A 27,992-nucleotide genomic window follows, 5' to 3' on the forward strand; every position below is an offset into this window, starting at 1 on the left:
GAAACTCTTTCGCGTCAAGAAATCACTGGACCCGGAAACACCATCTGCAAAATTTCGCGCTGACGACGCCTTGTATGTACCGTAGCTCGGCGGATTTAAGTCCATGTGACTTTTTTCTGTGGTGATACCTCAAGGCCGAAGTTTTCAAACATCGTCCTTGTTCCTTGAATGAACTAAAGAAGAAATTGAAAGAATTTCCCCCGAAATGCTAGCGAGAGTGACGGAACTTTTCAAGAACGACACCAAATGTTTATCCAAGGTGGCCGTAAAGGCCACCATTTGGACGACATAATTTTTAAAACATAAAGTAAAAAAAACTTTTTTATATCTAGATTTAAGAAATAAAAAGTATCTGGTGTTATCTCGTACCATTTTTTTTCAATCGTTTTTTAAAATGTGAGAGTGATTTCTGCCGCATCCTGTACTTTATTTTTTGATATTTCAAGTTGATGGTGCTGCTAACCGTCTATGAATATTGTTATTAGTTATCAGAGACATAGTATAATTAAGACGTATCATCTTGTGAAAAAGCTAAAATTATTTGGTTGGTTATTAAATGTCGATATATTACCACGTGACCTAAAAGTTACACGGGCCTACAGCGGATTAATTATCAAACATTTCTATGTAAATAAAAATTTCAAATATCGAATAAAAGATGACAAATTTCTATCTATCAAACATCTAACACGAGTCAAATTTAACACAAAACGAACGACTTTCGTGCATTAATAAAAATAAAAGTCTATAATTGTAATGCTTCCTAATATTTACTACAGTCGAGTTTTAAGTATTTTTTTCGTATTATTCCTTCCTTAATTATTCTATTAGGTTGTCCCGAAAGTTTCTTTCGCGAGTTGGACTCAATTATTTGATGTGGTCGTGTTTATATAAATAGACAATCTAATTTCATAGATATTCATGTTGTAACAGTAATGGAGCAAAATGAATCGTGCACAATTTAGTAATGTAACATTAAACATAAAATATTGTGCATGTATTACTTATTAATGAAGCAAAAGAAACTTTTGAGACAACCTAATATTGTAAAAACCCGCACAAAATAACACCAGTCGTGCAATATTATTACTTGAATTTATAATTTAAAAATATACTTCTATATATCTCTTCCCAAAGAAGACTACTGGAAATATAATTAGATTTGTCGAAACTGAGAATAAACTACAACAGACTAATAGAATAAACTTTCTCTGGATGAACCTAAAATTTCTTACATACGCAAACTGTTTCAGTACCTGTGGAGGATCGGCGACCAAGGATTATACGAGGGATACCCAGCGGAAATTACGCGTTTGTTCAATCTACCTGAGGAAATCGATCACGTAGACGCCGTTTACGAGAGGCCTGATAAGAAAATAGTTTTCTTCATCGGCAAAATGTACTACGTTTTCAACGCCATCAATCTCGAGCCTGGTTACCCGAGACCATTGACGATATTGGGACTTCCGGAGTCATTGGAGAAGATCGACGGCGCGATGATCTGGGGACACAATGGGAAAACCTACTTCTTCAGTGGATCCATGTATTGGAGGTACTACAAATTTTCTATTTGATTAGAGAATGTGCGATTTAAGTTAAATTTAATTAAAATAAACAAAACGTTTCGAAATAATTATTGAGAGTAGAGCTAAAATGTCAGTGAAGTTAATTGACATGTATACTCCGATCAAGCATAGCTTATTTAAGAAACATTTCGACTTTTAATTAATATCTTTTTCAGTACAAGAATATTATAAATACGTAAAACTATAAAAGTGTCAAATTCAAATTAAATTTAATCAGAAAAATGTTCCCAAATAATTATTCAACGAACATTTCGTCGTCATTGAAGACCAAACAATCATAAGTCGTGACAAGCGACTAACGATTAATTTAATCGTCAATTGTCGTGAAAAATTAATTTCAGTAATCGACTGCCGTTGATCATAATTAATTCTAGTCAAGTTTACTGTTGAATTAGTCAAGTAATTCCCAGGTTTGATCTGGAGACATTCTGCACATTTATTACGAACGTAATTTTATAAATAAAAGTACATTTTTGAAGATATTTCTATAAAGACTTTAACAAACGATAACTAAATTCACGCAGGTTCGACGAATCCGTAAACTACGTAGAACTGGATTATCCAAGAGACATAAGTATGTTTGCTGGAGTGGGGAATGATATCGATGCTGTTTTCCAAGGGAAGAATGGTGAGTATATTTCCATATTATGACTTTAAAGCAGTAGTTTAATTCGTATACCAAGTATACAGTGAGTGTAGAATGTATTCGTACACCGATCAATTTCCCAAAAAACTTTTGTGTGAAATTGTAGTTTCTTAACTTCTTTTTTTATAATCAATGATATTTTACATATTCTCGGAAGTCTCTAAGATAGATATAGTCTAAACAACATTTTGTAGTTAATAGAATTTGTGAAATTAACGAAAAAATGCGAAAAGTGGGTAAAAGTGGGTAGAAGCAATAAGTATTTGTACGATTCTTATGACGAACCATTTACAGTAGAGTTTGTAACGTAAACACATTAGTTTATTGCTCCGTACGAATTAGAAAACATCAAATTTCCAAAGTAAAGTACTTTTAAAAATGGCTCTAATAGTGGAAGGGAAGAAGATCCCACTTCGAATAACTAATAATTTAGTTAATTTAATGCTTAGAAGGGTTACAATGATTATAAAATCAAGAGGAAATCCCACGAAGGAAGTATTATATACTTGTAAATTAATGTAAATTTCTTTTTTTTTTTAATGAAGTTTAAAAGATTAAACAGTTGTGCGTATACTTATTGCTTCAACATTTCTATCGATTAATGGTCGATAATTTTTTTCTTATTAATTTCGCAACTTATATAAATAGCTATTTTTTTTGTAATCTATCTATTCTAGAGATTTCCGAGAATATGTAGAATGCCATTGTTTATAAAAAATAAGTTGATAAATTACAATTTTACATAATTTTTTAGAAATTGATCGGTGTACGAATACTTTCTACACCCACTCTACTTGCAATGTGTTAGTAAGTGTGTATCCACATTTTTCTACATTGAAGATCCTCTTTCTTCCCCCTTGGATTATGCAAGGCACCCCCCTAGTTTGGAAAACACTGCTTCAAAGAGAAATCTGAAGGAACGACGGCATATTACATGAAAGGTTTCTTTTGCAGGCAAAACGTATTTCTTCAAAGGAAAGGGCTTCTGGGAATTCGATGATTTGAGGATGAAAGTCGCCCACGAGAAACAAAAATTATCGGCGCCCGCCTGGATGGGCTGCCCCCGAGAGTTGGAAACCAACGACGTTGAGAATTATCCAAGGAAATCAAAAATCATGGCCTCGAGCGACGCGTCGACACTTCCAACAATTTCTCTCGGGTTATTTTTTATAGCATATTTTAGAAAATATTTGTAAACTGTGATATTTATGTAAAGCCGCGTACAAGTACGAACGCGTACACGTTCCGATTTGCACGCGACTAAATTTTAACGCACTTCCCTTATACTGACTATGTATAATTAAAGTAATTTTAATAAAGTAATTTTTAAATAATTTTAATAAAGAATTTTAATAAGGAAGGACTATTCACTCAAGTTACTACATTCTTGCTTGCCTGATCCAGATTAATACTTGTTTAATAAATAAAGAAATTTGTTTAAACGTCGAATAACTTCCGAAATAATATCGTCATACTCTTTCGAAAAATTAACTCCTTATCCTACTCCTTTAGCAATTTTTAATTGAAGTTGTCTTTAAGAAAAGGCCTTAAAATATTATTGAACTCATATATTTAACAAAACATGTACACGTTTATTTGATGGGTCAATTTTAAACGATATGTGAACAGAATTTCTTTACAATTTTTATATTCTGCTGTAGCTAGTGGACTCCATCTTGAATACATTCCTTGGCATAGTTGTTCCAAACATTATACTTGAGCAACAAAATATCGCGACCGCGGTGCATTCAGAAAAGCGTAATTGTACAAGTAAACACTTGTTATTGGACTTGAATTTTACTGTGAGCATAAATTATTTGAATCCCACCGCGGTACGCATCATGAACTCTCTATCTTTAAATTTTCTTTCCCCCATAAAATATTTCACATTTAATCTATACGATGATAAAGCTTTGTTGAACATTTCGTTTCTTCTTCACGATATTAGAGACGTAGATCAGGTGGCGAATATGGATCCCAAGGATTGACTAATCTTAATGTAGTTTGAACGATAGTGTCTACCTCTGCCATACCACCCATTCCAGTATCACCACACATAAGAGTTTTAGAAATGCAAGTTACTTCCTTGTATCCCCAAGACTTAAGCAGAGCTACCTGAATAAGGTGGAAACGTTTGAGATAGATTACATAATATCATGAGACTTACGTTAAACAGATATTGATAAATATAAAATACAAATTGCAAATACAAAATTCATAATACCTGTGGTGCAGTAACTGGATGTTCCCACATTTTTGTATTCATAGCAGGACAAAAAACTAATGGCTTAGAAGGATTCCATGCACGTGCTACACAGGTCAAGATATTGTCGCATATACCGCTGGCTATCTTGCCAAGTGTGTTAGCATCTAATGGAGCGATTAAGAACAAATCAGCCCATTTAACCAGATCGATATGTAACACAGGGTCGCCTCTATCTTGCCATGCAGCCCATTCTACGGTATCCGATAAAACTTGAATTCCAGAAGGTAGATCTGCTTCTTTCAAAAAATGCTTAGCTTTTTCAGTAACCACTATTCTCACTTCCAAATTGTTCTGCCATAATTTCTCTACTAACTGTGGCAATTTAATTGTGGCTACACTGCCGGTGCAACCAATCAAAACTTTCTTTCTAGGCATGTTTGACATATCAATAGACCTTGTATTGTTTTAAATATTTTGTTATTTACTACTTTTTACTATATAAAATGCAATTTTTTGGTGTCAATAATACCTCGATACCAAATAGGCCAGATCCACCCAAGCACGACAAGAAATGCTTTACTACGAATAGGTCACCAAATGCCTTGATCAATTCAATCCACAGAGAACTACAATTAACAGAGCTCTAAGCTTAAGAGTGGTTTAACTTTTTAAATTTCTATGACAAATGTGCTACGGCCTCTACGCAACAGGCTGTCTTAAATGCTTAATAATTCGTTTGAAAGTCCCTCCACTGCACTCAAATTATTCGAATTGTCACATTAATTCGTTCATCTACCGAAAGAAAATCACTATTAAAGATGTCGAGTCATCATTCGCCAATCTTCTTATCTAAACATATATGTATATGTGTGTACGTGATTATCTGCAAAGATCTATGCATATTCTAGAGAATCCGTCGATTTGTTTTCCCAGATGAAACAAAAATGACCAGACAGAAATGTTCATAAATACTGGTCAATCGTTAAGAACTTCAATAAGAGAATCGATTGGCAATAAATCGCTGCTGTTATGTCTCCTTGACCTGGTCAGCGTAACCCATATTCGACCACTCTTCCTGTGCCATCAATTGGTTTTCCATTCGGCATGCGAGATAATTTTTTGCTTCGTTTCTACATATCGTGTTTTCGTTTTTATTCTGATATAGACACTTCATGTATTTGACCATTTCCAATTTGCAGACACCCTCATGATCGAGTGGAAAACTGCCCTTTTCCGGTGGTATGGGCGTAAACGACTTCCTTGAATACGTGTACGAGGTCATCACTAATCCTCAGCGGTGTTCATGCAGAAAAATCAAATTAAAGAACGAAACGTACGAGAATTCTCTTGCACGCAAATTTCTCACAAACCACACGATAAACTGCAACCACCATTACGACAAACTTGGACAAACTGCAGACGAGAGCGCCACATGCGACGATACTTTTAACTCTACGAGAGTAATTAATACGCAGCGTATTTTTTTACATTTCAAATGAATGCAATCATTCAATTGATCAAGCTTTGATCTATCGTAATAATCACGTCTATTCTTACAGTAAAATCTATGTTTATACTACACTTTTTGTTCAAAATGATCTTTGTGACAAACGCTAAGCATTTGTCCCTTTACATTCTGTAAAGATCAACTTATATGGAATCATAAATTTAATTATTTAATTTATTATTCAGTTGTAATTACTTCATTCACGCCTTCAGCTTCATAACTAAATTCTGTCTAAAACGATAAAATTTGTATACATAGTTAGTAACTGCCCGCTGTGGAACTAGGTCAATTATTACCTATTCTATTTGATGTAAATATTATGATGAATATTGTTTTATATCATTGATGGAACTACATCTTACGTCTTTCTAACAACCCTAATTAACAACCGAAGATGAATTAGACAAAAATTGGAGAAACATTGTCAGTTTTACTGACAATGAATGAATTGAGCGGTGATCAGACCTAATTCGACGATAAAACGCCGAAGTTTGTAGAAAAATAGTTTTTGTCTACAAATAACAAGCCCAAATAATATTTATCGACATTTTAGTACAAATATAAAGAAATACTCTTAAAAAGAAACAAAATTAACAGTATTATATGAGCTTTTTATTTATTATAATATCAGGATAATCAGCGCCATCGGTGGCAAAACGCTCAAATTTGTTGTAGAATGGTTCCTATCTTTAGCCACTAGATAGAGCTATGGGGTAGATACTGTGGTGGAAATATAAAGTCCCTAGATCATAAGTTCCTATCTAGTTTAAGTTGGTAGTTTGGGTAATGTTACGGTTGTTGGATGTGAAGACCCACGAATTTTTGTAAAAGCAAAATAAATTAAATCGTTATTGTTAACCGTTAAAAGGCGTGTTGATCGGTTTCCCCTACAATACCTAGTAATCCTCTAGGTATGAAACTACAGAATCACTAGTTGAGAACAGTGGCGCCATCTACCAATACGCGTGTATTACGTATGAAACAGCGGCAATTTCAAAAAGCATCAAATGACTTTAAAGAAATTATATACCAGAGAAAAAGCGGATACAGTTTAAAATCCGTTGATCTGCATTTGCATTTTCCCTACTTTACCTTGTAAAAAATATAAATATGATTAAAAATAAAATATAATTAAGAATGGGGACGTATAAGATTTTTATATAAGAAATTGTTTATTATTTCTTATATACTGTATATATGTGCGTTAATTCAAATTCTAAGTCTGCATATTTTTGTTACTTGTAAACGCAAAAGATTACAGCCATATTAGCTCATATTACTTGGTATGCAATTGCTAGGCGGCCTGCTTCTCACTAAAGCCACCAAAACGTGCACTTCGAAATGAAAGAACATATATGTCTATCTACAAATATAGATATCAGATGAAGGATTAGTTTCCCAATGATTTATCATACTTTTCTGCTGCCACGCAGAATATCAATCCTTATTAATTTTTAATGTGTAAGTTTATTTACCATTATGAACAGCAGCAGCAAACGAGAATGGTATTTGAATTAGCGTTCGCAACTTCGACGCTTCGGTTGGATGTTCCTGTGTTTCTTTGGTGTTTCTTTCGAGCTTCTTCTTTCATGTCAGTTGTTAAAGAAAAGCTAGATTGTTCACTGCTTTATTTGAGACGATGACATTATCCTCTTGATAATCGCTGCTACCTTCTTCGAATATCCATAAAGACTACGTTTCCCGCGATGATATACTGTCCCTGGCTTTCTTCTTTAGTTTCTTCAAATTCCGAAGATGTCGTTTCACGCGCTCTTTTCTTTTAGTTCCTCCGCAATTAATACGTGGCGTCCCAAACTTTTTCTCAACTAGTGATCCTCTAATCTAACTCTTTTCTGCCACCTAGTAGAAAAACTAGGAACTATTTTACAAAAAAACTTGAGGATTTTGCCTATAGAGTCGCTGATAAAATCGGGATTTAAAAAACATTAAAGTTTCGCTTATATATAAGAGCACTCTATGGCACAGGCTAATACAGGTGAACGCAGGCTTGCAGGTTATGTAGCAGATGATAAATAAAAGTAAAAATATAAGGTGTAACTTCGTAAATTAAAAATATTATAGAATCGTAAATATTTGTAAATAAATAATGGAAGAAAGTAAGCCAGTAGAACAAGTGGATGAAGAAAATAAAGAAGAAGTAACTTGGAAGGACTTGGTAAGCTTAAAAATCTCTTCAAAAAAAATATAACCTAAATCAAATGTTAACTTCGTGTATTTTTTTCAAATTCTAACGAAATAATATCGTTAAAAAGGTATCAGGATTAGCAGAGTAAAATCTAATATAATATCATTAAAATATATCAATTATAAAAATTATATTATTATAGGGAATTGTAGATACATTATGCAAAGCATGTGAAGATTTAAAGTGGAAATCACCTACAAAAATTCAATGTGAAGCTATTCCATTAGCACTACAGGGTAAATTTAATACTGACATCCATATATTGAAAATATAAAATCAAAATAATACATTGATCCTTCTTTTTTTTCGAACATATTGTTTAGGCAAAGATATCATAGGATTGGCAGAAACTGGTTCTGGTAAAACTGCTGCATTTGCTCTTCCTATATTACAGGCATTATTAGAAAATCCTCAAAGGTATTTTGCCTTAATTTTAACTCCTACAAGAGAGTTGGCATTTCAAATATCAGAACAATTTGAAGCTTTAGGTAGGGGAGATTTATTTTGCTATTTTATGGTGTCATTATGAATTATTATGATTTAATTATACTTTAGGATCAAGTATTGGTGTGAAATGTGCTGTAATAGTAGGTGGTATGGACATGATGTCTCAATCATTATTATTAGCAAAGAAACCACATATTTTAATAGCTACTCCAGGAAGATTGGTAGATCATTTGGAAAACACTAAGGGTTTTAACCTACGTTCTTTAAAATTTTTGGTAGTTATTAATATATTCTTATTACATTTAACTGCAAACAAGTGAAAATACCTAATATTTTGACTTAGTATTTCATTTTTACAAGGTTATGGATGAAGCAGATCGCATTTTGAATTTAGACTTTGAAGTTGAAGTAGATAAAATTTTAAGGGTAATTCCTAGAGATAGAAGAACACTGCTATTCTCAGCGACAATGACCAAAAAGGTTCAGAAACTGCAGCGCGCGTCTTTACAGAATCCAGTTAAGGTGGAAGTTTCTACAAAGTATCAAACTGTTGAGAAATTGCAACAATATTATATATTCATTCCTGTTAAATTCAAGGTACAAGTAGCTCATGAACTATCAGATATTTGCAAGACTTCTTGAAAACTTCCTTTATAGCAAATCTTCTATTTTAGGATGTATACCTAGTACATATCCTAAATGAACTAGCAGGCAATAGTTTTATGATTTTTTGTGCAACCTGTAACAATACAATAAGAACTGCTCTTCTTATACGGAATTTGGGTTTCACCGCGGTTCCGCTACACGGACAGATGTCACAAAATAAAAGAATAGCTGCTCTTACTAAATTCAAGGCAAAAAATCGATCTATACTCATTTCTACAGATGTTGCCAGCAGGTAAATATGCGGATGCCAAGCCGATCTGTGCATAAGAACCGGGGGTCGGCAGATCGGCCCCCCGCTGACATCCAAAGGATGAGACTGATTTAATTGCAAAAACAACCGTTTCAATTTTACTTTTATCCGTATATTACAGAGGTCTTGATATCCCTCACGTAGATATTGTAATAAATTTTGATATACCTACGCATAGCAAGGATTATATACACAGAGTTGGTCGTACCGCGCGTGCTGGCCGCTCTGGTCGTTCTATTACGTTTGTAACACAATACGACGTGGAGCTGTATCAAAGAATCGAACAGTTGATATCAAAACAATTACCATTGTATCCTACGGAAGAAGAAGAAGTAATGGTCCTTCAAGAAAGAGTAGCCGAAGCGCAACGTATCGTAAAAATGGTAAATTTGAAACTCTCATTAGTTACTCCATACATTAGTGTAGAATTAAATACATTGTCGTGTTGCTTCAGGAATTGAAGGACATCGAGGATAGTAAAAAATTAGGCAAACGAAAGAAACATCAAGATGATAACGAAGACGACGACACGGAACAATCTGTTGGGGTCAGAAAAAGAATAAAAGGAAAAAATAAAGGGAAGGGAAGAAAGGGTTGAATGGCTGAGATGCCTTATCAGATACGTTTGTTAATTCTTAATAAATGACAAACACGAGATGATATTTTTATTATCATTGTCGTTTTGTTTTATTTATAAATCAGACCGTCATTCCCCTCATACGTATTTTCATCCAAAACTTATAGTTTGCATTAAGATCCTTAAGTAACTGTCAATTTACAAAACCACATTTTACTCCCTTTTGCAACTTTCGAACGTCTATTTTTTATCTACATAATTAAACTGACTATGTGGTGATCGAGCATTCACAAAAGAAAAATCGAACGTTTGTCATCAAACGTCGTAAAACCAGACAAATTTCTTAATATTGAAAGAGTCTGTTCTATCGTAATAGTCTAAGTCTTTACACAAAACGAATACTTGTTCTCGTACGAGAACAATATAAGATACACAATAAAAATCACAATCTTTCAACCATTGTCATTTATCACTTGTAGCAATATTTGTTAGATGATATTAATAAAGCACCGAAAGCAGAACCCGTCAACCTACACAACCAATTTAGTTTACTACTCATATGTTCTCTATCTGAATTACAAAGCAGAACCTTGTTTATTAGAAAATGCGAGATAAAGATTAGAAGCATGTAATATATTAAAAGAGCAGCAAAACATTGTAACAAATGCAAAGTGTTATGCACAGCACACTGTTGTAAAATTTGTTAATTTTCTCCTCAAATCTTTATAGAAAAACATGGATCAGCATTGTACAGGTTCTCATAGTACAAAATACTCGTGAACAATACTGTTCTTCCGTTTTAACATTATGATTATAGTACGATTTCTAAAGGCTACAATGTTATTTAACTGTATAAAGTGGCAACAAATCCTTATCTCTTTCTCTTTGCATATAACATTGAACGGTTGTATCTTTTTCAGACATCAGGGGTTACAAAACGGATTTCGTAAAATTGTGCACCGGAGAATAATATAGTGCTGTGTAAAGTGAAAAATCCTTGGTTTATTGTAATTCTGAAAGTCTTACGGACCTAACTTCCATTAATGTATTATTAACAAGCATGACACCTTCGATACACATTAACATATCGAACACTATTGAAGGGTCATTGGTATTGGATGATGTATAACCATGTTGCAAAAACTTTTCCTAAACATGTCGAGAATAATTAAATCTGAAGTGTATTGCAAACATGCAAACCAACATTTACTGCAACACCATTTGTTTTTGAAGAAATATATCTCATTGAATATTGCCTCTAAAGTAAATTAAAAGAAAGACCATTGCTAGGTATCTGCCATGTACTTAAACATTGCAATCGCAATTTCGTTTGTAACGAGAGTATCTGCTTAGAATATAGCTATTTCTTGTTTAAGTAGATCTCCATTCTAGCGCTAAATCGATCTTTATGAGAAACGTCAACTTTTCTCTGTATTACTAAGAGATGCAATATGTCTAATCTCGTTGTCGAAGGCTTTTGTAATGACAAACAGCACGCGTGCAAGCGATCACTTCAATCTCTGAAGCAAAGACTTTTTGTCTGAAATTATTTATTCCAAATGTCGATACCACCATTCAACATTTAACAAGAAACAACGGAGATCAAACAAATAAGGAAATATACATGTATGTACATATAAAATGATTGAAAACGTTCCTTCTTTTGCTTCCCGTCAGAGATGTTTCGCCTTTGGTGACACCAACAATTTATAATAAATAAGTTCGTACAATATAGCTCTCACTTGCTCTCTCTACCATTCATTCTCTCTCTCTCTCACACACTCTTTCTCGTTCTTTCAGTAATTCATAAATACATATGAACAGTGATTATCACGAGTCGCCATTTGACGAATACAGTGCGTTGCGCGCAGGGATTGCTGAAAACGAATGAAACCAAGAATCCTGAATTGACAAGATGTGCAGTAAAATAGTAGCCTACTCTAAGTATGCTACTATTAATACGTAGTGAGCACGTTTCTGACTTGAACGAGATCGATACTCGCTTTTAAATTGTCGAAACGCATCTAAGTAACTGGTCGAGGGCAAAAATCTAATGGATGGAATGTTCCGAATGCAAGGTGTCAAAGATGTGCCAGATGTGACAAAAATTGAAACAACTTAGGTTTCATTTAAATGAGAAATAAAATATATTCCATAATATTATTATTCACTATTTCTACACATTCTGTACAGTAATTCAATTTAAGGGTTTTATACCTCAATATACTTTATACAAAAAGGCTACTTATAATCTAACATTAAGACATACCATTGCATGAGCGCCCTCCACCTTACCGCCAAACGGCAGATGGGCCGCACGCATGTTTGTACTGGTATTACAGAGTCAGTCGCCAGCGAGTATAACTTCTTCCTCTTGTATCACACACCACACACTAAAATGTTAAAAGTGTGTCTCTGGTGCCTTCCGTATCATTACTTTTTATAGTTACAATTTACTGTCCCCGATTAACTTACTCCATTCTTTGTGATAGTTGCATTTTTGTTTCTTTCAATTTCGTGATTCGTATTTCGCTTTTTCTTTCTCTCGAAAATGAATATATAGAAGAGTTTACCATCGCAACGTTGAAATATAATGAAGTGCCTTCATTTTTTTGCTATGCACGAGCTTTTCTTTCTTTTTTGTTTTCATTTACTTTTTTCTGAGATACTCTTTACCAATAAATAAAATTATATTTTGTGAAAATATAGAATTGTAAAAAATAAATCTGTCTTTTCGATTTTTGATAATACCGGTACAGAAATAGTGCATTTCGGAGACTCCACGAGCAACAGGACTGGTTAATTCAGATCTCTGTCCTCTAAGTACTTGTACTCAAATGTAAAACCTTCTTTTTTTCTTTGCCCCCACTTTTCGTAATCGAAATAAATGTAGGTGCCCTGAAACAAATATATTAAACACGGTAAGTTACTATTTAACGTGACATGTATAATTCATTGTTCACCATCGAATTGATATTTCATGCTAACCTGTTCGTATTCTTCGTTAATTACTTTCGGTTCTTCGTGTCTTTGAAACCACATCATATATTTAGTATGAAACCTCCAACTTTGTTTTTTTAGAGCTTTTGCAGCCAGGTACTGGCCCTTAGAACCTTCCATGTAATAAAATATGAAGAATAATGTTTCCGTTGAAAGACGTTGGAAGAACTCCACAGTGTCAGAATGAGGAAGTTGGACCTAAAAAGGGTTTATGTAAACGTTAACAAAAGTACTAAAGAAAATCAGAATTAGATTACCAGAGTATTTTCAAGGCATAATTAACGTAAAACGATCAAGTACCTGTTGATAGTAAGGAGGCGTTGGACACAGATTTCTTGGTAAATATGATCGCAAGCGTTCAGAATCAGATGGATGAGGCATATGATAGTAAGCAGCCTCCATCATCTGGAACTGCAGCTGATGTTCTTTTTGAAGAGGTACCGGTCCGAGCGGCGCGACACCAAGCAGAGGAGGAATGTGTGCTTCCGAGGTGGCATTGTTGTTGTTATTATTCGCTTTAGCACTATCAAAGATGTTTCTATTCGACTCGGACGGCGGTATTTCCAAACCTGCTCGGACAATTACTTGTTGGGCTATGGATTTCAAAGAGGACATGCCATCAGGAAGCTTAGGGATGAGACCATTGGCAGTGGATGGCGCTGGCGAGCAGGAATTTGCGGGCAGAGGTGAAGACCTACTGCTGACTGACGATTGTGGTGAAGAAGATGGTGGGATCGGCGTCGTCATTTCGGTTTCACTGTTGTGATTCTGATTTTGTTGGTTGTGCAACACATGTGTCGTCTGTATGGGTGCAGGATTATTGTGCTGCTGTGAGATCGTTTGTGGCACATTCGAGGTAACGCTGGACGTGGACGAAGACGATAACAAACCATTTTCGCTGCTGTGAGCTGCAAATTAAAAAACATAAACCATAGAATTATTCAATATATCGTTACTACTAATATTGTTTATGGATGATGTTTCACAGTTTACTTACAAGATGTTTTACTAGAGGTAGAATGGATGGCTTGTGAGTTACTATGCGAAGCAGCTACTGTGGCAAAGTTGCCTGCATTAGTTGTTGCAATATGATTACTTGTAGAACTAGGCGAGTTATGGCTAGGTGTCATGGGAATGGTCTTGCTTGGAGTGCTGCTCGACAATAAATTCGACTTTATAGTGGCAGTGCTTCCCGTGGTTGGAATGCTCGCCTGTGAATTTAATAGTGGCCTGACTGCTGTAGGTTTCACAGGCTGAAATCAATGTATTTGCTCTATTATCAATTATTGAAACAACTAATATAACGAACCACCAAAGTACCATGTAGCACTGAATCTAACCGAAGTATAATATACATACCTTTGTTTTCTTGTCATTATCCATAGAACTATCACTCGAATGGTTGTGCATGGTGGAACTCAATGGAGGTGATGGTATGGGTGAAGTACCAGAATTAGTTGAGGTTGGTGTACCTCCAGTCTCATTACTATTGTTGCTGTCTGTAGTCGCTGACGAAGGAATACCAACTCCAGACAACTCTACTTCATCGAGACCAATAATATCATCATAAATATATTCGTTCTCCTCAAAATCAGGTTCCTGTGAGGATTCAATATAATACTCTACGTCATCTTTTATCCTCTTAATCTGCGAATCACGTGAAAAGTAAAGATTAAATAATTATGAAAGTTCACAATATTAATATATGAAATAATTTCATTGACATTCACTTACAGTATTAACTTCAACAGACATATTGTCCAACATGCGTAACAATGTTTCCAATTTTCGGATATGGTAACGGTGTTTATCAAGTTTTCCTTTTAATTCATCCATCCTATCCTGCTTATCTTTATCTAACCTTTTTTTCTTTCCCGCAAGTAATGATTCTATCTCGGATTCAAATGTATCCAGCTATACCGAAATCGATCAAAAGCAAATTATACTTGTTACAAAAAAATGTCGTGAATCCGATTAAGCGCAATCCTCTATTCCATACCTGAAGATTTAAAGCGTCTATGGAACTTGCAAGCCAATTGCTAACTTCTTCTCTTTCTTTTTGAGCTGGATCAAGTTTTTGAGCTGCTCCTAAACCTTCCTTCGAATAAGCTTTCGTTTTTGTTTCTCTCTCTACAACTTTAAACCTTTCCATTTGCTGTAAAAAAAACAATTACTACACTTAGTAAGTTCCGCAATTTTTTATTTTTGAATTTCTTGATAAACTATACTCACAGTTTCTATTAACTTCCTATACTCAAGAAGCGTAGTTTTATCCTTAATCTCGCCAGATGCAAGCCAGGTTTTGATCTGATCACGTAACCTCTGGAGTTTTTTGATTTCCTTCTTAAGGTCTGCTTCATATTTCTCCTTCTGATTGCTGTTCGTAGCATTATGAACCTTCTGCCAAATGTCTTCAAATGTCTCTACACCCTCTGTTACTTTTTTAAGGCACCGATCTATTTCACCTAAAATTTAAAAAACATACATACATCAGTCTGCAAGATTATGTGAAACATGAATATATACAATATCATTTATTACTAACATTCATCTATGTTTGACTCCAACTTTATCATTTCTAATAAATGTGAAAATAAAATTGATTTTATCAGCAAATACAAACATTAATTTAAAAATGCTATGAACAAAATGTAATGCATAAAAAGAGGGTGATCCCTTTAATTACAAGTTTGTTTTAATGGAAAACAAATAAACTCTTCATAACACACGCAGCATAGACCATTTATTCTATTACTCTATTACCTCAAAGGAGAATGCCTACTAAGATACATTGTACTATAAATGCACGACTTAAATGCTACAACCAAACTAATTGGAAATGTATTGGGTGCAATAAAACATTGTGAATAACGGTAAGAACTCTTTATTTTTTCATTATGAACGTGTATAGAAGATATTAAAAGAACACAAAACTAATAGTATTCTAGAAATTCTTATAATACATCGCTCTATACTTAAGCAACTTAAGTTAAAAGTTTATACTGACGAGTACTTAACAAATGCTCTACCTCGGCACCACTATACATGTGTACCATACAAGTGGAATGTAGAGCCGTTTAGAAGGTTATGCTGACATAAGGAAGAACCATTAAATTGCTCTAAATACAGTTCATATCAGAAAGAATAAACCTCTATCAAAGAAACATGTGAAAAGTCGAACAGAACATACCAATCTATCGTACCCTGGCAACCTATACCAACTGTCAGGCACAGAAGCCTGCATGCAAATAGATAACGCGAGTTAAAAATAGGCTGCTACTAGTCGCAAATACAAGCGTTTAAACCGGGCAGAGGACTGCAGGACGGTAAGCAAGATCGACAGGCAAAGTTGTAGTGGTGCAGGGCCCATAACAAAATTTTCTAAATGTAAACATGCTGGAAACATTTTCTCCTCACCTTGCAACTTTCTCGTCGCAGCCATGGCTATGTAAACATGTGATACAATAATTCATGCATAGTCTAGACGTAATGGAAAAAGTACGGAACAATTTTACGGGACAAATAGTCGCTGAACTATTATTCCCAGTATAATATGGGAGGCTCGGCCACAAGATGGCTTCCGTTTTCAAATGACAACGTCCGACCGTCCGTGAACGAGCTGCGTTGATGCTCGCTCTTATTTCTCCGTCAAACTCTTAACTTCGACGGTAAACAACATACGCTACGTATAGTCGTAAATCGACAACACATAAAAATACACAAAAAGTGATAGCATCAACAAATGATATATATGAAATACTGAATAAATGAGATGGTGTATTATGCATTGGCGCATTCACACATTCTACCTAACGCACATACTTAATGCATTCGCGTTCATAAACCAATTGAAAATCGCTTAAACCTTTCGACGCGTTTGCAACGATTACAACGGAAATGTTCCTTTCAGGTTCTTTTACAAACTTCTACGATGGAATGCCCACATGTTCTATTGTAAATAAGTAATTTTAATTCAGGTCGTAAATATTGATAAATAGATGATGCAAAAATGAAACTTCAAAAATTGATATTCTGGCAAAGTTGAGAAGTATTTGAAACGGCCTTCGATAAAGTTTCATGCACGCCAATTTCATTTGCAGTTTATTTTTTAAACATGAATGAACTGAAAGACAAAATGGAAACAGGAAGGAAATAGAACGAGACGTTGATATATTCCTACTACTTGTAATGTAAAGTATCGTTATATTTTCATTTATAAATCAATTTAAACTGACGTTTTCAAATGTTATAGATGAAACGTAAATAGACCAATAAGCCCGCGCATTTTAATACAATTGGATTTATATTGGCATAAAGTATCTTTTTTGAGAAGGGCATGTGCAATGCCAGGAAAAATCACTAAATATTTTACCCTAAATAGACTCTAGTTTTATTATCCTTCATAAACTTTAGTAAGTTGGTGACAGTGAGTATGATAATTAGGAAGAAATTCAATTATTTTGGCTGAAATGAAAGAACAAATAATTGATTTGATAAAAGAACGTATAAACAAGTTGTTACTGGTAAATAACACTGACTAAATAACTTACATTTTTATATAAGTCAATAAGGCATGAAAAAACTCTGAATTAACCTTTTTTGATATCTTTTTGTAGATATTAATGACAATATGAAAATTCCAAATTTTTTTCAGGTGTTTTCACTTCTAAGCTATTAAATTCCCAAAACAAAAACTAGTTACATTATTGACGACACTTGGATTGTATTTCTGCAAGGTTTTTAATATTTTGAACTTTTGAATTGTTGAAAGTTGAACTACAAGGATGCCATATCCTCTTACCCGAGTCTTACCACTAATTAATACACACACGTTAATATAATTGAATGCAAGACAAAGGCAACAATTCAAATACTATATTTTTTTAAATAAATTGTACCATGTTGGTCTACTTTATCGGCAGTCTAACGAAACTTCAAATGGCGTCGTTATTTCTGAAAAATCCATGAGAAAGGAAATCAAGTGTTCTATTAATCGAAGTTCGACGCTCCGGCTGGCTGGGTCAGGTTTAGGTTTAGACTCGGAGTGGGGGTATTTCACAGGCACTACGTTGGGCGTATATGAGTACGTCCACGAGAGATGCCGTCGATTCGTGTTTCGAGTTTTTGCACGACAGCCGTGGGCCAGGCAACAGCGCACTCGCGCTCAAGTCGGATCACGTTCTTCGAGGCAGATTTAAAGTCCTGTACTGATTATCAAAGAATCAAAATACTACTGACGCTATTTCCTACGACGTCTCTGGTCTAACCTCTCCTACGGCAGGCTATGCTGAAACATGACGAAAGGTGGCATCACTGGGGACGTGTTGGAAGCACGGACGGAGCCGTATTCATTGATATGACGCCATTTTACTAACCTTTTCGGCGCGGATCGCGACGAACCACTTAAGGTGCTCCACTTTGTACCGTTTCAAGAGCGTCTGTTTGTATCGTTTACATTTTTACGAAACGCGCACTCTCATTTGTAATTCCAAGCAATTCGTTCGAGCCGGAGTTTACCGGAAGGTACGCAACCCTTGTTACACTGGATTCACCTTGTGTGCAACAAAAGCTTACAGCATTACTCTCTTGTTGAAACTTGTTATCGTGACGTTCTGGTTTTGTGTGCATTTTTATTTACTTTACTTTGACGTTAGCTTTATTGTGGTAATCAATTTTTGGTGGAATTTTTGGAACTGTATCATTGTGAACCGATGGTCACAGCGAAGAGCTTCTTGCATGTCATACCATGTGCTTAGATTTGTAATATTCATGTCAGAGGTATTATATCGAATAGTTCTTACTTTATCAATTCCATTATGAACAGAAAGTTCAATGTTTTATGAGTTAATATGAATGTAATATATAATGTTTCACTCCAATCTCTGACTTTGTTTTCTTAGGCCAAGATGAGTGTTTATATTTCCAAAATTATATGGTAGCTTAGCTCTTGTAAAACATAATTTGAATTTTTGCTCATTGCTTTTATTGCACGGATATTATTAAAAAATCACATTAAGTGTAACAGGTGGCTTTATGCGCATACTAATTATAATTGATTTTGATGAGACATTATACTTTGTGCTGTGTTTTCATTTTGTTTCAATTAACATAGATGAATTCTTAAATATTTAATACAAAGCCTTATCAGTGTTATAATTCTGTTACCTGTTTTTATAATGACAGACATTTGATTTATGATACTAGGATTTAATGATTGTGTAAATCTTAAAAATTGATGTTTTTATGCTAACATGTGTGTTATATGTTATAGGTAGTACAGCTGTAGCGAAGCAGTGCTATTATGGAAGATGAAGATGGTGAAAGTAAAGTTGTGGATATGTGGAATAATTTGGGAGAACAGCAACTTAACGATGCATCTCTTGGAAATTCATTGAAACCTATTGATAGTACATACGCTGACGTGATAGAAGAGGAGAAGCAATTACTGCGATATAATTCGATTGTAACTAAAGATTCGCCAAGCAAAAACAACAGTGCAGGATCAAAAATTGTGTTCAAAGGTTTTAAGAAACGTATTCTGGCACAAGCTCAAGAAACTCAAACGAATACATCGAAAAGTGTAGTGCAAGACCAGCAAGTGCTACATTGTAATGCATTGTCAAAGAATAACAAGGAAAAAAAGGCAGAAATTAAACGAGGCAAAATAACAGAGTATGCACAATATTTGGGTCTCCAACCTTCGTCAAAGAATAAGTGTTTAAAGTGTAACTCATCGTCAAATGTGTGTTCTATATTAAAGCAAAATTTGTGCACCTGTAATTCCACGATGACACCGATGCCCAGCACATCAGAATCGTCTACAGTGCAGCACTCTCCCAACTTTAAGATTACAAGAAAAGTTTATTTATGCGCTGCGTGTGGCACGTATTTTGAAAATTGGAATTTGTTCTTACATATGAGGGACATACATCAGCGTCATATATGTTTATTTTGTCTCGGGATGTTTGGTCAAGCAGAAAGACTATCATATCATTTAACAAAGAATCATAGTGTTCCAGAAATGGCGTTTACATCTGTTGAAGAATTTTATGGTGCTTTCAAAGGATCATGTTATTTAGTTTGTTGCACTTGTGAAAAGGTTTTTTCGGAAACAGATAATTTTTATAATCACTTTTGTTCGCCGACGTCTAAGCAAGACACCACCGCGTCTATATGCACCTTGTGCAGGCAGACGGGTTCACATGCGAGTACATGTAGTTTAGCTATCGACGCATGTAAAGAAGTAAGTGCGTCTTTACCGCATACTATGCAAACAGGCACAATACCAACGCATATACTCGAAAAAGCTGTGAGTCCTGGAAACAAAACTGTTTCTAGGAAACTAATAAAAAATAATAGATCTAAGCATATGGGAGATGGTGTTTCAAATCAGTTAAAAGTAAACACGCATATGAAAAAGACAAACAATAAAACTGTATCTCAATTAAACGAAAGTCAGCTCTTTGATGATACGTTAAATAGGGGTGAAGGTTCTCAAAGCGACGTTCACGATTCGATTAAAGATACAGTTTCGGAAACAATAATGGAAGTTTCAAAATACATTGGAGATTCTGGCAAAGAAACAGGAGAGACGAGTGAAAGAGAGATTTGTCAAAATGATTCGGAAGTAAGATCACCGAGTGACGCGAACAGCCATAATAAGCCATACGATAGCGTAACAGAAACAATCATGGAAGTATCACGTTGTACAAATAATATGCAAGATTCTGATGCTACGATTAAGAATAATGATACGGGTTCAAATGAAATGTTGGATGCGTCAGATAAACCAGAGTCAGATTCTGATGAAGCAGGCAATATGGAAACCTTAAATTCAACAGATGAAGCTAATATAACAACAAATGAATTAAATTCGGTACATCAAGAGGCAGAACAAAATGTAACTATGGACGAAACAGCGGGGACTATATCGGAAACAAAAACTGATTCTAGTTCTCATGCATCTGAAAGTCCTGTTCATAGTCCTGCTAATCGATCGTTATTTAGTCCTGAGCGCGAATCACACGTATTGAACCCAGAAACAAAAGAAGAAAGTTGCGAGAATGAATCTAAAAGAAACTTCGAGGAATCTAACGAATCTCAGTCTTCAATGTCATTCAATGCCATTGCTTCTTCTGACAGAAGTTTAGTTATAAAAATATGTACCAATAGGAACTCTCAGTTTTCTGTTGCAGTTAATAACGACGATACAGAGAGTCATGATATTAACAAAGAGTCGGAGGAAAATAACAATGCCGAGAGTTCGTTAATGGAAGAAAAGAAATCTAACGTTTTCGAAGGGGAGAGAGAAAATAATAACAGTGATCCAGCAAACGATGTAGACAGCGATTCTGATAGCTTCAAATTAGCAGTTGTGGATAGTAGTAACGCCGATGAGACTGAGGAAGTAGATGAAACTAACGAAGCGAACATTGCACCAGAAACTCATGCAGAATCGAACATGGATGTTGAAGAAAATGGAAACCAGGCAGAAGAAGCGGTAGAGGACACAGCAGCTGACGTAGACGCAAATGAAAAGCTTGAGGGTAACGAAGAAATTCAGAATGTAAATGATAGCAAGATAAACAACGTTGTACAACCTCAAATACAGCCGAACGATGGAATCATGTTGGCTGGAGAAGATATTCCATGCGTCGATCTCAACGTTGATGGTACTTTAGACAGTATAGAAATAGAAGATCTACTAAAGCGTTGCATAGAAGTTGCCAGTCCTTTCTGTGTCTACTGCAATCATGCACGTCATGTAGCAGTAAACGGTAAACAACTGGGATTGCACATGCTCGCGGAACACAAATTTCAACCTCAGCATCCTGCCATAATTATTCACCCGGAACAATTCATCGCTAGATTAAAAAAATCCCTCGATGAGTTAGATTCTCATTTCTTCAATCTAGATTCTTACAGTAGCACAAACGGTACCTACAACGTTCCAAATGTAAGGACATACGAGTGCTTTCATTGTAGGTTTCATTCTGCCATACACAAGGAACTATACCTTCATAATCGAAAGATGCATCAAAAGACAATCTTAATCTGTATAATGTGTAAATCCACTTTCTATAGTTATAGCGAATTACTTTGTCACTTGTGTCCTGGCACGTACTCTCCAAATATCAACGTCAAGTACAGATGTTGTCTCTGCCCCATGGCAAGCCTTCCTTCCGCGTTTAGACTGATGGTGCATCTACGAAAGAGGCATCACGCGTGCGACGTTTGTTTGGAGTCCACTGGAAATCAGCAGCGTCTCTCGAACCATGTATGGAAGCACAAGCTCCATCATTTGTGTTACAGATGCGGCATCGCGTACAGAAACAAACCAGACATCACGAAACATTTATTCTGGAAACACGGAACGGAGAGCGTGCTCTGCAAGAAATGTCTGCAGAAGAAGTGGCCACATATTTATCATTTTTGCATACCACCGACTGCTTTCGTTTGCGAGGAGTGCGGGTCCAGCTTTTCCCGAGCCGTTGCCCTGAAAGTGCACAAGAGGTTACACACCGGAGATCGACCGTACACTTGCAACGAGTGCTCCGACCGCTTCATCTCTCGAAAACTGTTAACCAAACACGAGGACACCCACAAAGAACCGTTACCAGTTAGCGCGAGTTTGGCAGACGCGATGAGTCAACAACCCGTGATCGACGAAGAAAAATCAGATAAGGAAAAAATAATCTTAACCGACAACGTGGCCACCACTTCTGAATCGATGAAGGAGCCTAAAGAAGCCGTGAAGAAGGTCGTCGACGTTTATGACCTGCCGCCCTTGAATCTGTCCTCCGAAAGCGACACGGACTCTGAAGAAGAGAAGGTCGTCGAGACGAAGGAACCCGAGGTTCCTGAGAAAACTAATCCACCAGAAGAAACTGCACCGTCTCCCGTGGATAATCCAAAATCCGCTACACCCGAGCTAGCTGCGGATAGCATAGTGGAAGTTGAACAGAACGAAGAAGAGAAAGAGCAAGGCGCGCAAATCATGGATGGCATCTGGGACAACTTCAAATCGTACACGGCTAGTTTAGAGATGAAGGACACGACCAACAGTTTCCCAGCGAAAGAACAAGAGCCAGAGACCGACGTAGCGTTCTTGCGAAGCATAGTGTTGGCTGACCACGATTATTGCGTGGTATGGTCGGAAAAGGGTAAGGGAGAATCAGGGTCCAAGGTAGACGACAAGGAAGAAGTGAACGCGAGCGCGGACCAAGATAAAGCGCAGAAAAGTCCAACGGGCAGCAACGGAGTACAAAGCGAGAACGATCCGAATAAGAAGAAAGCGAAGAGTCCAAAGAAAAAGAAGCAAAGTGGAAGCACTTCATCGAGCGATTCGTCCAGCGATAGCGATTCAAGCAGTTGTTCCTGTGGGACAAACTGCAGCTGCAGCAGCTCTTCGTCTGGAAGTTCTTCAAGTTCTAGTAGCAGCTCGGATTCGGACAGCTCTACCTCGGAAGGCTCTCCAAAGAAACAATCCAACCGCAAGGATAGGAAGAAGGATAAGGAAGCTGCGCAAGAACCGGAAGTGTCCGTCGAAGTCGATAACAAGGTGTCCACGGAGATGGAGAACGGGAATGCAGCAGGCTCAACGGACCCAATGTCTCAGCCACAGCTCGTGCTGAGGGAGTCTGATCTAGAAACCGAGGAGACGGAAACAGATGAGGACTTCTACGACGAACATCCTCAGCAGCTTGCGAACAAACTCCTCGCTGAGAAACGAAATCAGTTATTGCTCCTGGCAGCGGTTGCACCAGCGTCCACAGAGTCGACGATGCCCCTGAACAACGGCTTGACGGACACAGATACCGCGATTCCCTCTCCAGACCCCATGCCTAGCACTGCAGAAGACCAGCCGCAGCAGAAGAGGAAAGTGAAGACGAAGAAACGGAAAAAAGGCGAGAGGGCGAAACAGCGTAACGCGGCGCCAGCCGTGGAATCCATTAAACTAAACATTCCTAAAGCGTTTTACCAAAAGAATCCCGGCTTCTCGGCTTCGTCGCCGGCGTTGATGCAGCCGAGCATGACATCCGCACCGAGCGTTTCCGCGAGCGACATGCACACCGCGAACGCGGCGGTGGAGCATCACGCGATGGGAATAACGAACCAGAATGTTAGCGGCAGTGGCTCTGAGACCGAGAACAAGCGTTCGTCGAAACGAAAGCGTGTACCTAAACGATTCTATGGCGATTCCAGTGACGAGGAGGCAGACAAGCAGCCTTCGATTAAGTGGAGGAAGGTGGAACCACCTTCGTTCGCGACGGTACCAAGTCTGAAGCCTTTGCCACCGAGATTGTCCTTTGGTGGAAAGACCATGGCGTACAGACCGATGGAGACCCAAGCGGAAAGCTTGAGAATCGCTACGGCCTCCGCGACGGAGTCAGAGGAACCAGTAGAAAGCAGCAGCGATTCCAGCGACTCCGAGGTGGAAGCCAGCCAACAAATGCAAACGCATTTGCCTGAAAGCAACGCGCCTATCCCGGAACGCGCGGTCAACCTCTATTGTTATTGTCAGTGTCCGTACGACGAGGTCTCGGAGATGATAGCCTGCGATGGTGAGGACTGTCGCATCGAGTGGTTTCATTTCGAGTGTGTCGGTATCATGGTGCCACCAAAGGGCAAGTGGTACTGCCCGGATTGTAGAAAGAAGCACGGTATCGTGCAGAATAGCGAGGACTACTTTGACTGATAGCAGCGAATGGTGTCTGCGTGTTGAAATTGCTTTCTAGGCGTACTGGACGGTGACCGTTCAATTTTCTCCAAGCCTTCTTCTTTTGTAGTGTTTTGAACGGTTTGTGTGATGCGTTCAGGTTGCTTCGAGTGATGTTCGAATGATCCTTAATGTTTTGAACTATTTAATGAATTTGAGGATTTCGAAGGTTTCCGAAACTCTGTATCGTCGACATTCCTTGAGAGCCTCGAATTAAATAGAATTGTACAATATAGTATCGTTAAAAAAAAAAACAAAAAAAAACAACTTGAAGTGGTTAATATGAAATTATTGTAAAACAATAAATTAAGAAAGGTGTAAGAATCGCACGAAGTTTTATATGAAAATTAGATGTATTCTTTTACGTGCAATGATAACATTGCATTTCTGATAGTATTATGTAAGATAGTTCTCGTTTTATTACATGTAGTTCTAAATGAGCTTGTTAGAAAAAGTCCTAGGTAGACAAAAGCTGAAAATGTTCATAGTTAATTTTGGCATATGGAAATATTTATTTTAGAACGCTCAAAATAACGACTACTGTTATTAATGCAGTTATGAAAATCTATCACGAGACAAAGAATTTGAATATTTTGCAAAAGTGACCGTTCATATCACTATTCCATGTAGATTTAAATTTAATGAATTCTTGAGATAGTTAATCATAACTTGAGCATACAGATTATTTATAATTACTCTATTCTCTCGAGGGTCGAACATTATACTAATATGGCAAAACATTCAAGTTTTTTTTATATTAATTAGTATTTGTTAGATCTTTCAAGATTTTCTAGATTCTCAAACCTTTAATGTGATTATACTCCTCACTAGTCGTCCGCTTAGCTAATGGTGAAACTAGATACTTTTTCTATACTAGAAACTACTTTAAATGTATAATTGAAAGTGTCGAATCCTTTTAAATATTATTCAAAGTTGTATGTTTTTAAAAAGACTCCGAATGTCTCCAGCGACATAACTATTATACATAAACTTTCAAATGTTTTGAGTAGCGGTAGAAGTTCCATTTTAATATTAATTAATGTTAACAATTTATAATTGTATTATGACCTTTTATTTACACAATTTCAACCAAGTCTCGATAGTTCGATTGGCTCTCAAGGAATTCGAATTCTTCAAGATACAAGCGGCCAATTGGAGCCAATTCAAAGTCCTCAAAATTCATTTATTGTTCAAAAATGTTCGGATATTCTTCACGTTGCGAATAACGTTCGATTTAGTTGTATTTGAACGTAAATTGCCGGGAAATTGACTAGAGCGAAGAGAAAATTGTACAGTCGTCGTTGCTCTAAGCGACTTTTTTCCTCTTTCTTCTTCGTAAACAAACGAATCGTAAACTGTTCCACGTTGATATTTTTCTTAAGCTGATACAATAACGAAAAAAATGTATATAACTGTACATACGCCTTAGAGTTTATAACAATGAAACTTTTGTGTACATTTGTTTGTACTTCTTTTAAACGACGAAAATGCGCCGTGTATAAATTGATTAGTCTAGCCAATTAGGCGGTGTAGCGTTCTATAGAGCGAAACCTAGGCTACGTCGTGTAGAACGACAAATTTTTCGAGTCTAGCACGAGAGGGGAGGGCTGTGTTTTTATCAATTCGAAATCGCGATATCGCGGCTGATACGACTGTCGGCACTGCTGGCGGTGTCTGTGCCCTGTTCGATCATCGCATTCCTTGAAGAACCAATAATTTTAATTTTTAAAGTACGCGTAACCCACTTTGTACGCTTTCAACGATCTTTTTTCCATTCAGACCGTGATTTTCTTCTTTTTACTTCTTAAAGTTGCAAAATTTTTATAATTACACGCATTGAGATTTTCGTCTCCTCTTCATCCATTATTTTCTATTTACTATTATGTTGTATTCCGCGAAACTTCCTTTGCAACGTTTCAATCTATTTCTCCGTGCTTTTTTGTTAAAATAATCGACGAGTTAACGAGCGGATTTTTTATCACTATCTAGTCTAGTTATTATTTGTTCTTCGTAAACAGCTCTTCTGCGGACAAAAAGATTTCTGAATGAGTACACAGCTGTATGAATTTATTGGAACCGATTGCTAGGCCTATACGGAACGTTCTGATTCCTCTAAACCACTTTCGGTGTAGCGTTGTACGTTGAAATTCGAATTAACGTTAGTGTGATATTCTGCGGGCGAAAATTTGATGTACCGGACACGATACCCGATCGAAGAATAATTTGATGTGCGATAAAAACGATTGTTCGAACGCGAATTTCGCTACTTTTTATTTCTAATTTGTAATTGACTTTTATAATTTGTTCGACTTGTAATTTATTTAGCTTTCGTAGTTCGTATTTGATCGAAACCATAAGGAAAGAAACTAGTACTAACAGGATATTAGTATTATTCTGAGCCAAAATTACGCTAATCGTTCTGACCGATCTGATTGTTAAATAAATTACGCGTAATCGAATTTGTTCGTCGTCGAAATATTGTTTTTTTTTAACGTATAAAAGCAGAAAAAATTGCTAACTATGTTAGTATTTATACATGTTTAATAGAACTCGCAATACATGGTAATGATAATAATATTAATGGTAATAATAATCGACGTTAACGTGCCAGCAATGCAAGTAACAACACAGATTAATTATTCGTCGTCAGCCCTCGTTTCCTCTGGCAATTCAATACCCATAATGTCCGTGACGAAATCTTTGTAAGATATCCTCTGTATCATAAAATAATAATACATTACTTTCGGCGAGCCTAAGTGATTGCACTTCTTATTTTCCGTTGACATTTATTCATTAAACTTAAAATTTTGCTAATGAACAAGTAGCGAATAAAGATTCAATAAATCTTCGATAATAATTTCGTCAAATTAGATCGAAGAAAATATTAACCCGCCACACATTTTTACCCTTTCTTTTCATAAAAAAAATTCAAAATCAAAAGTGAATTTATAATATATAAAAAGTAAAATTTTTTCAAAAGTGACACATACCTCTGGCAAGAATGCAAAGTCTTTAAGTATGGATTGTTTATCATTATCCAAATAATTCATTTCATCCGAAGCATCATCAAAGCCAACGAGTAATTTCAGATACATAAAAGCTTCTTCATATGTTAATGGTTCTCCTGACAAAAATTGTTTATGATCGAGATTAGAGATGCATAGAAAAAAAAAATAAATTTT

General features: G+C 36.2%; 6 protein-coding genes across 9 annotated transcripts in view; 3 read left to right on the plus strand and 3 right to left on the minus strand.

Moving 5' to 3' along the window:
* Nucleotides 1-3,592, plus strand: part of LOC128888555 (matrix metalloproteinase-2) — a 206,621-nt gene extending 203,029 nt beyond the window's left edge. For both annotated transcript variants that reach the window (XM_054145521.1, XM_054145522.1), the window contains 3 exons: nucleotides 1,254-1,552; nucleotides 2,111-2,214; nucleotides 3,187-3,592. In XM_054145521.1, the coding sequence (XP_054001496.1) occupies nucleotides 1,254-1,552; nucleotides 2,111-2,214; nucleotides 3,187-3,428 (645 nt within the window). In that variant the 3' untranslated portion in view covers nucleotides 3,429-3,592. The remainder of the gene's footprint in view (nucleotides 1-1,253; nucleotides 1,553-2,110; nucleotides 2,215-3,186) is intronic.
* A 193-nt stretch (nucleotides 3,593-3,785) lies between these two features.
* LOC128888632 (phosphopantothenoylcysteine decarboxylase) lies at nucleotides 3,786-5,469 on the minus strand. The gene is made up of 2 exons (XM_054145690.1): nucleotides 4,457-5,469; nucleotides 3,786-4,347 (listed from the first exon to the last, which is right to left on the minus strand). The coding sequence occupies exons 1-2, from the start codon at nucleotides 4,880-4,882 to the stop codon at nucleotides 4,177-4,179; spliced, it is 597 nt and encodes a 198-aa protein (XP_054001665.1). The 5' UTR covers nucleotides 4,883-5,469; the 3' UTR covers nucleotides 3,786-4,176.
* LOC128888854 (cytochrome c oxidase assembly protein COX19) lies at nucleotides 5,430-5,851 on the minus strand. The gene is given in 1 exon segment (XM_054146019.1): nucleotides 5,430-5,851. A coding segment is annotated over 1 exon segment (291 nt). The 5' UTR covers nucleotides 5,721-5,851.
* Nucleotides 5,852-7,827: 1,976 nt separating this feature from the next.
* Nucleotides 7,828-10,167, plus strand: LOC128888590 (probable ATP-dependent RNA helicase DDX47). Its single transcript, XM_054145599.1, has 8 exons — nucleotides 7,828-8,121; nucleotides 8,294-8,387; nucleotides 8,475-8,639; nucleotides 8,707-8,873; nucleotides 8,959-9,195; nucleotides 9,273-9,496; nucleotides 9,636-9,897; nucleotides 9,969-10,167. Exons 1-8 carry the CDS (start codon nucleotides 8,053-8,055, stop codon nucleotides 10,110-10,112), a joined length of 1,362 nt encoding a protein of 453 aa, XP_054001574.1. The 5' UTR covers nucleotides 7,828-8,052; the 3' UTR covers nucleotides 10,113-10,167.
* Nucleotides 10,168-12,214: 2,047 nt separating this feature from the next.
* On the minus strand, nucleotides 12,215-16,918 carry LOC128888544 (CCR4-NOT transcription complex subunit 3). 2 transcript variants are annotated; one of them, XM_054145501.1, is made up of 10 exons: nucleotides 16,509-16,918; nucleotides 15,637-15,669; nucleotides 15,324-15,556; nucleotides 15,091-15,246; nucleotides 14,826-15,005; nucleotides 14,451-14,738; nucleotides 14,089-14,344; nucleotides 13,392-13,999; nucleotides 13,080-13,289; nucleotides 12,215-12,989 (listed from the first exon to the last, which is right to left on the minus strand). In XM_054145501.1, the coding sequence occupies exons 1-10, from the start codon at nucleotides 16,531-16,533 to the stop codon at nucleotides 12,891-12,893; spliced, it is 2,088 nt and encodes a 695-aa protein (XP_054001476.1). In that variant the 5' UTR covers nucleotides 16,534-16,918; the 3' UTR covers nucleotides 12,215-12,890. The 2 variants fall into 2 exon arrangements, with proteins under 2 accessions (XP_054001476.1, XP_054001477.1); XM_054145502.1 differs by lacking the exon at nucleotides 15,637-15,669 and having other exon boundaries at nucleotides 16,509-16,917.
* Nucleotides 16,919-18,028: 1,110 nt separating this feature from the next.
* Nucleotides 18,029-27,113, plus strand: LOC128888511 (uncharacterized). Of its 2 annotated transcripts, none has more exons than XM_054145414.1 (2): nucleotides 18,029-18,614; nucleotides 19,363-27,113. In XM_054145414.1, exon 2 carries the CDS (start codon nucleotides 19,393-19,395, stop codon nucleotides 24,787-24,789), a length of 5,397 nt encoding a protein of 1,798 aa, XP_054001389.1. In that variant the 5' UTR covers nucleotides 18,029-18,614; nucleotides 19,363-19,392; the 3' UTR covers nucleotides 24,790-27,113. The 2 variants fall into 2 exon arrangements, with proteins under 2 accessions (XP_054001389.1, XP_054001390.1); XM_054145415.1 differs by having other exon boundaries at nucleotides 18,029-18,499.
* The last annotated feature ends 879 nt before the right edge of the window (nucleotides 27,114-27,992 follow it).

Source organism: Hylaeus anthracinus, unplaced genomic scaffold, assembly GCF_026225885.1.
Source record: "Hylaeus anthracinus isolate JK02 unplaced genomic scaffold, UHH_iyHylAnth1.0_haploid 11994, whole genome shotgun sequence".
NCBI lineage: Eukaryota > Metazoa > Arthropoda > Insecta > Hymenoptera > Colletidae > Hylaeus > Hylaeus anthracinus.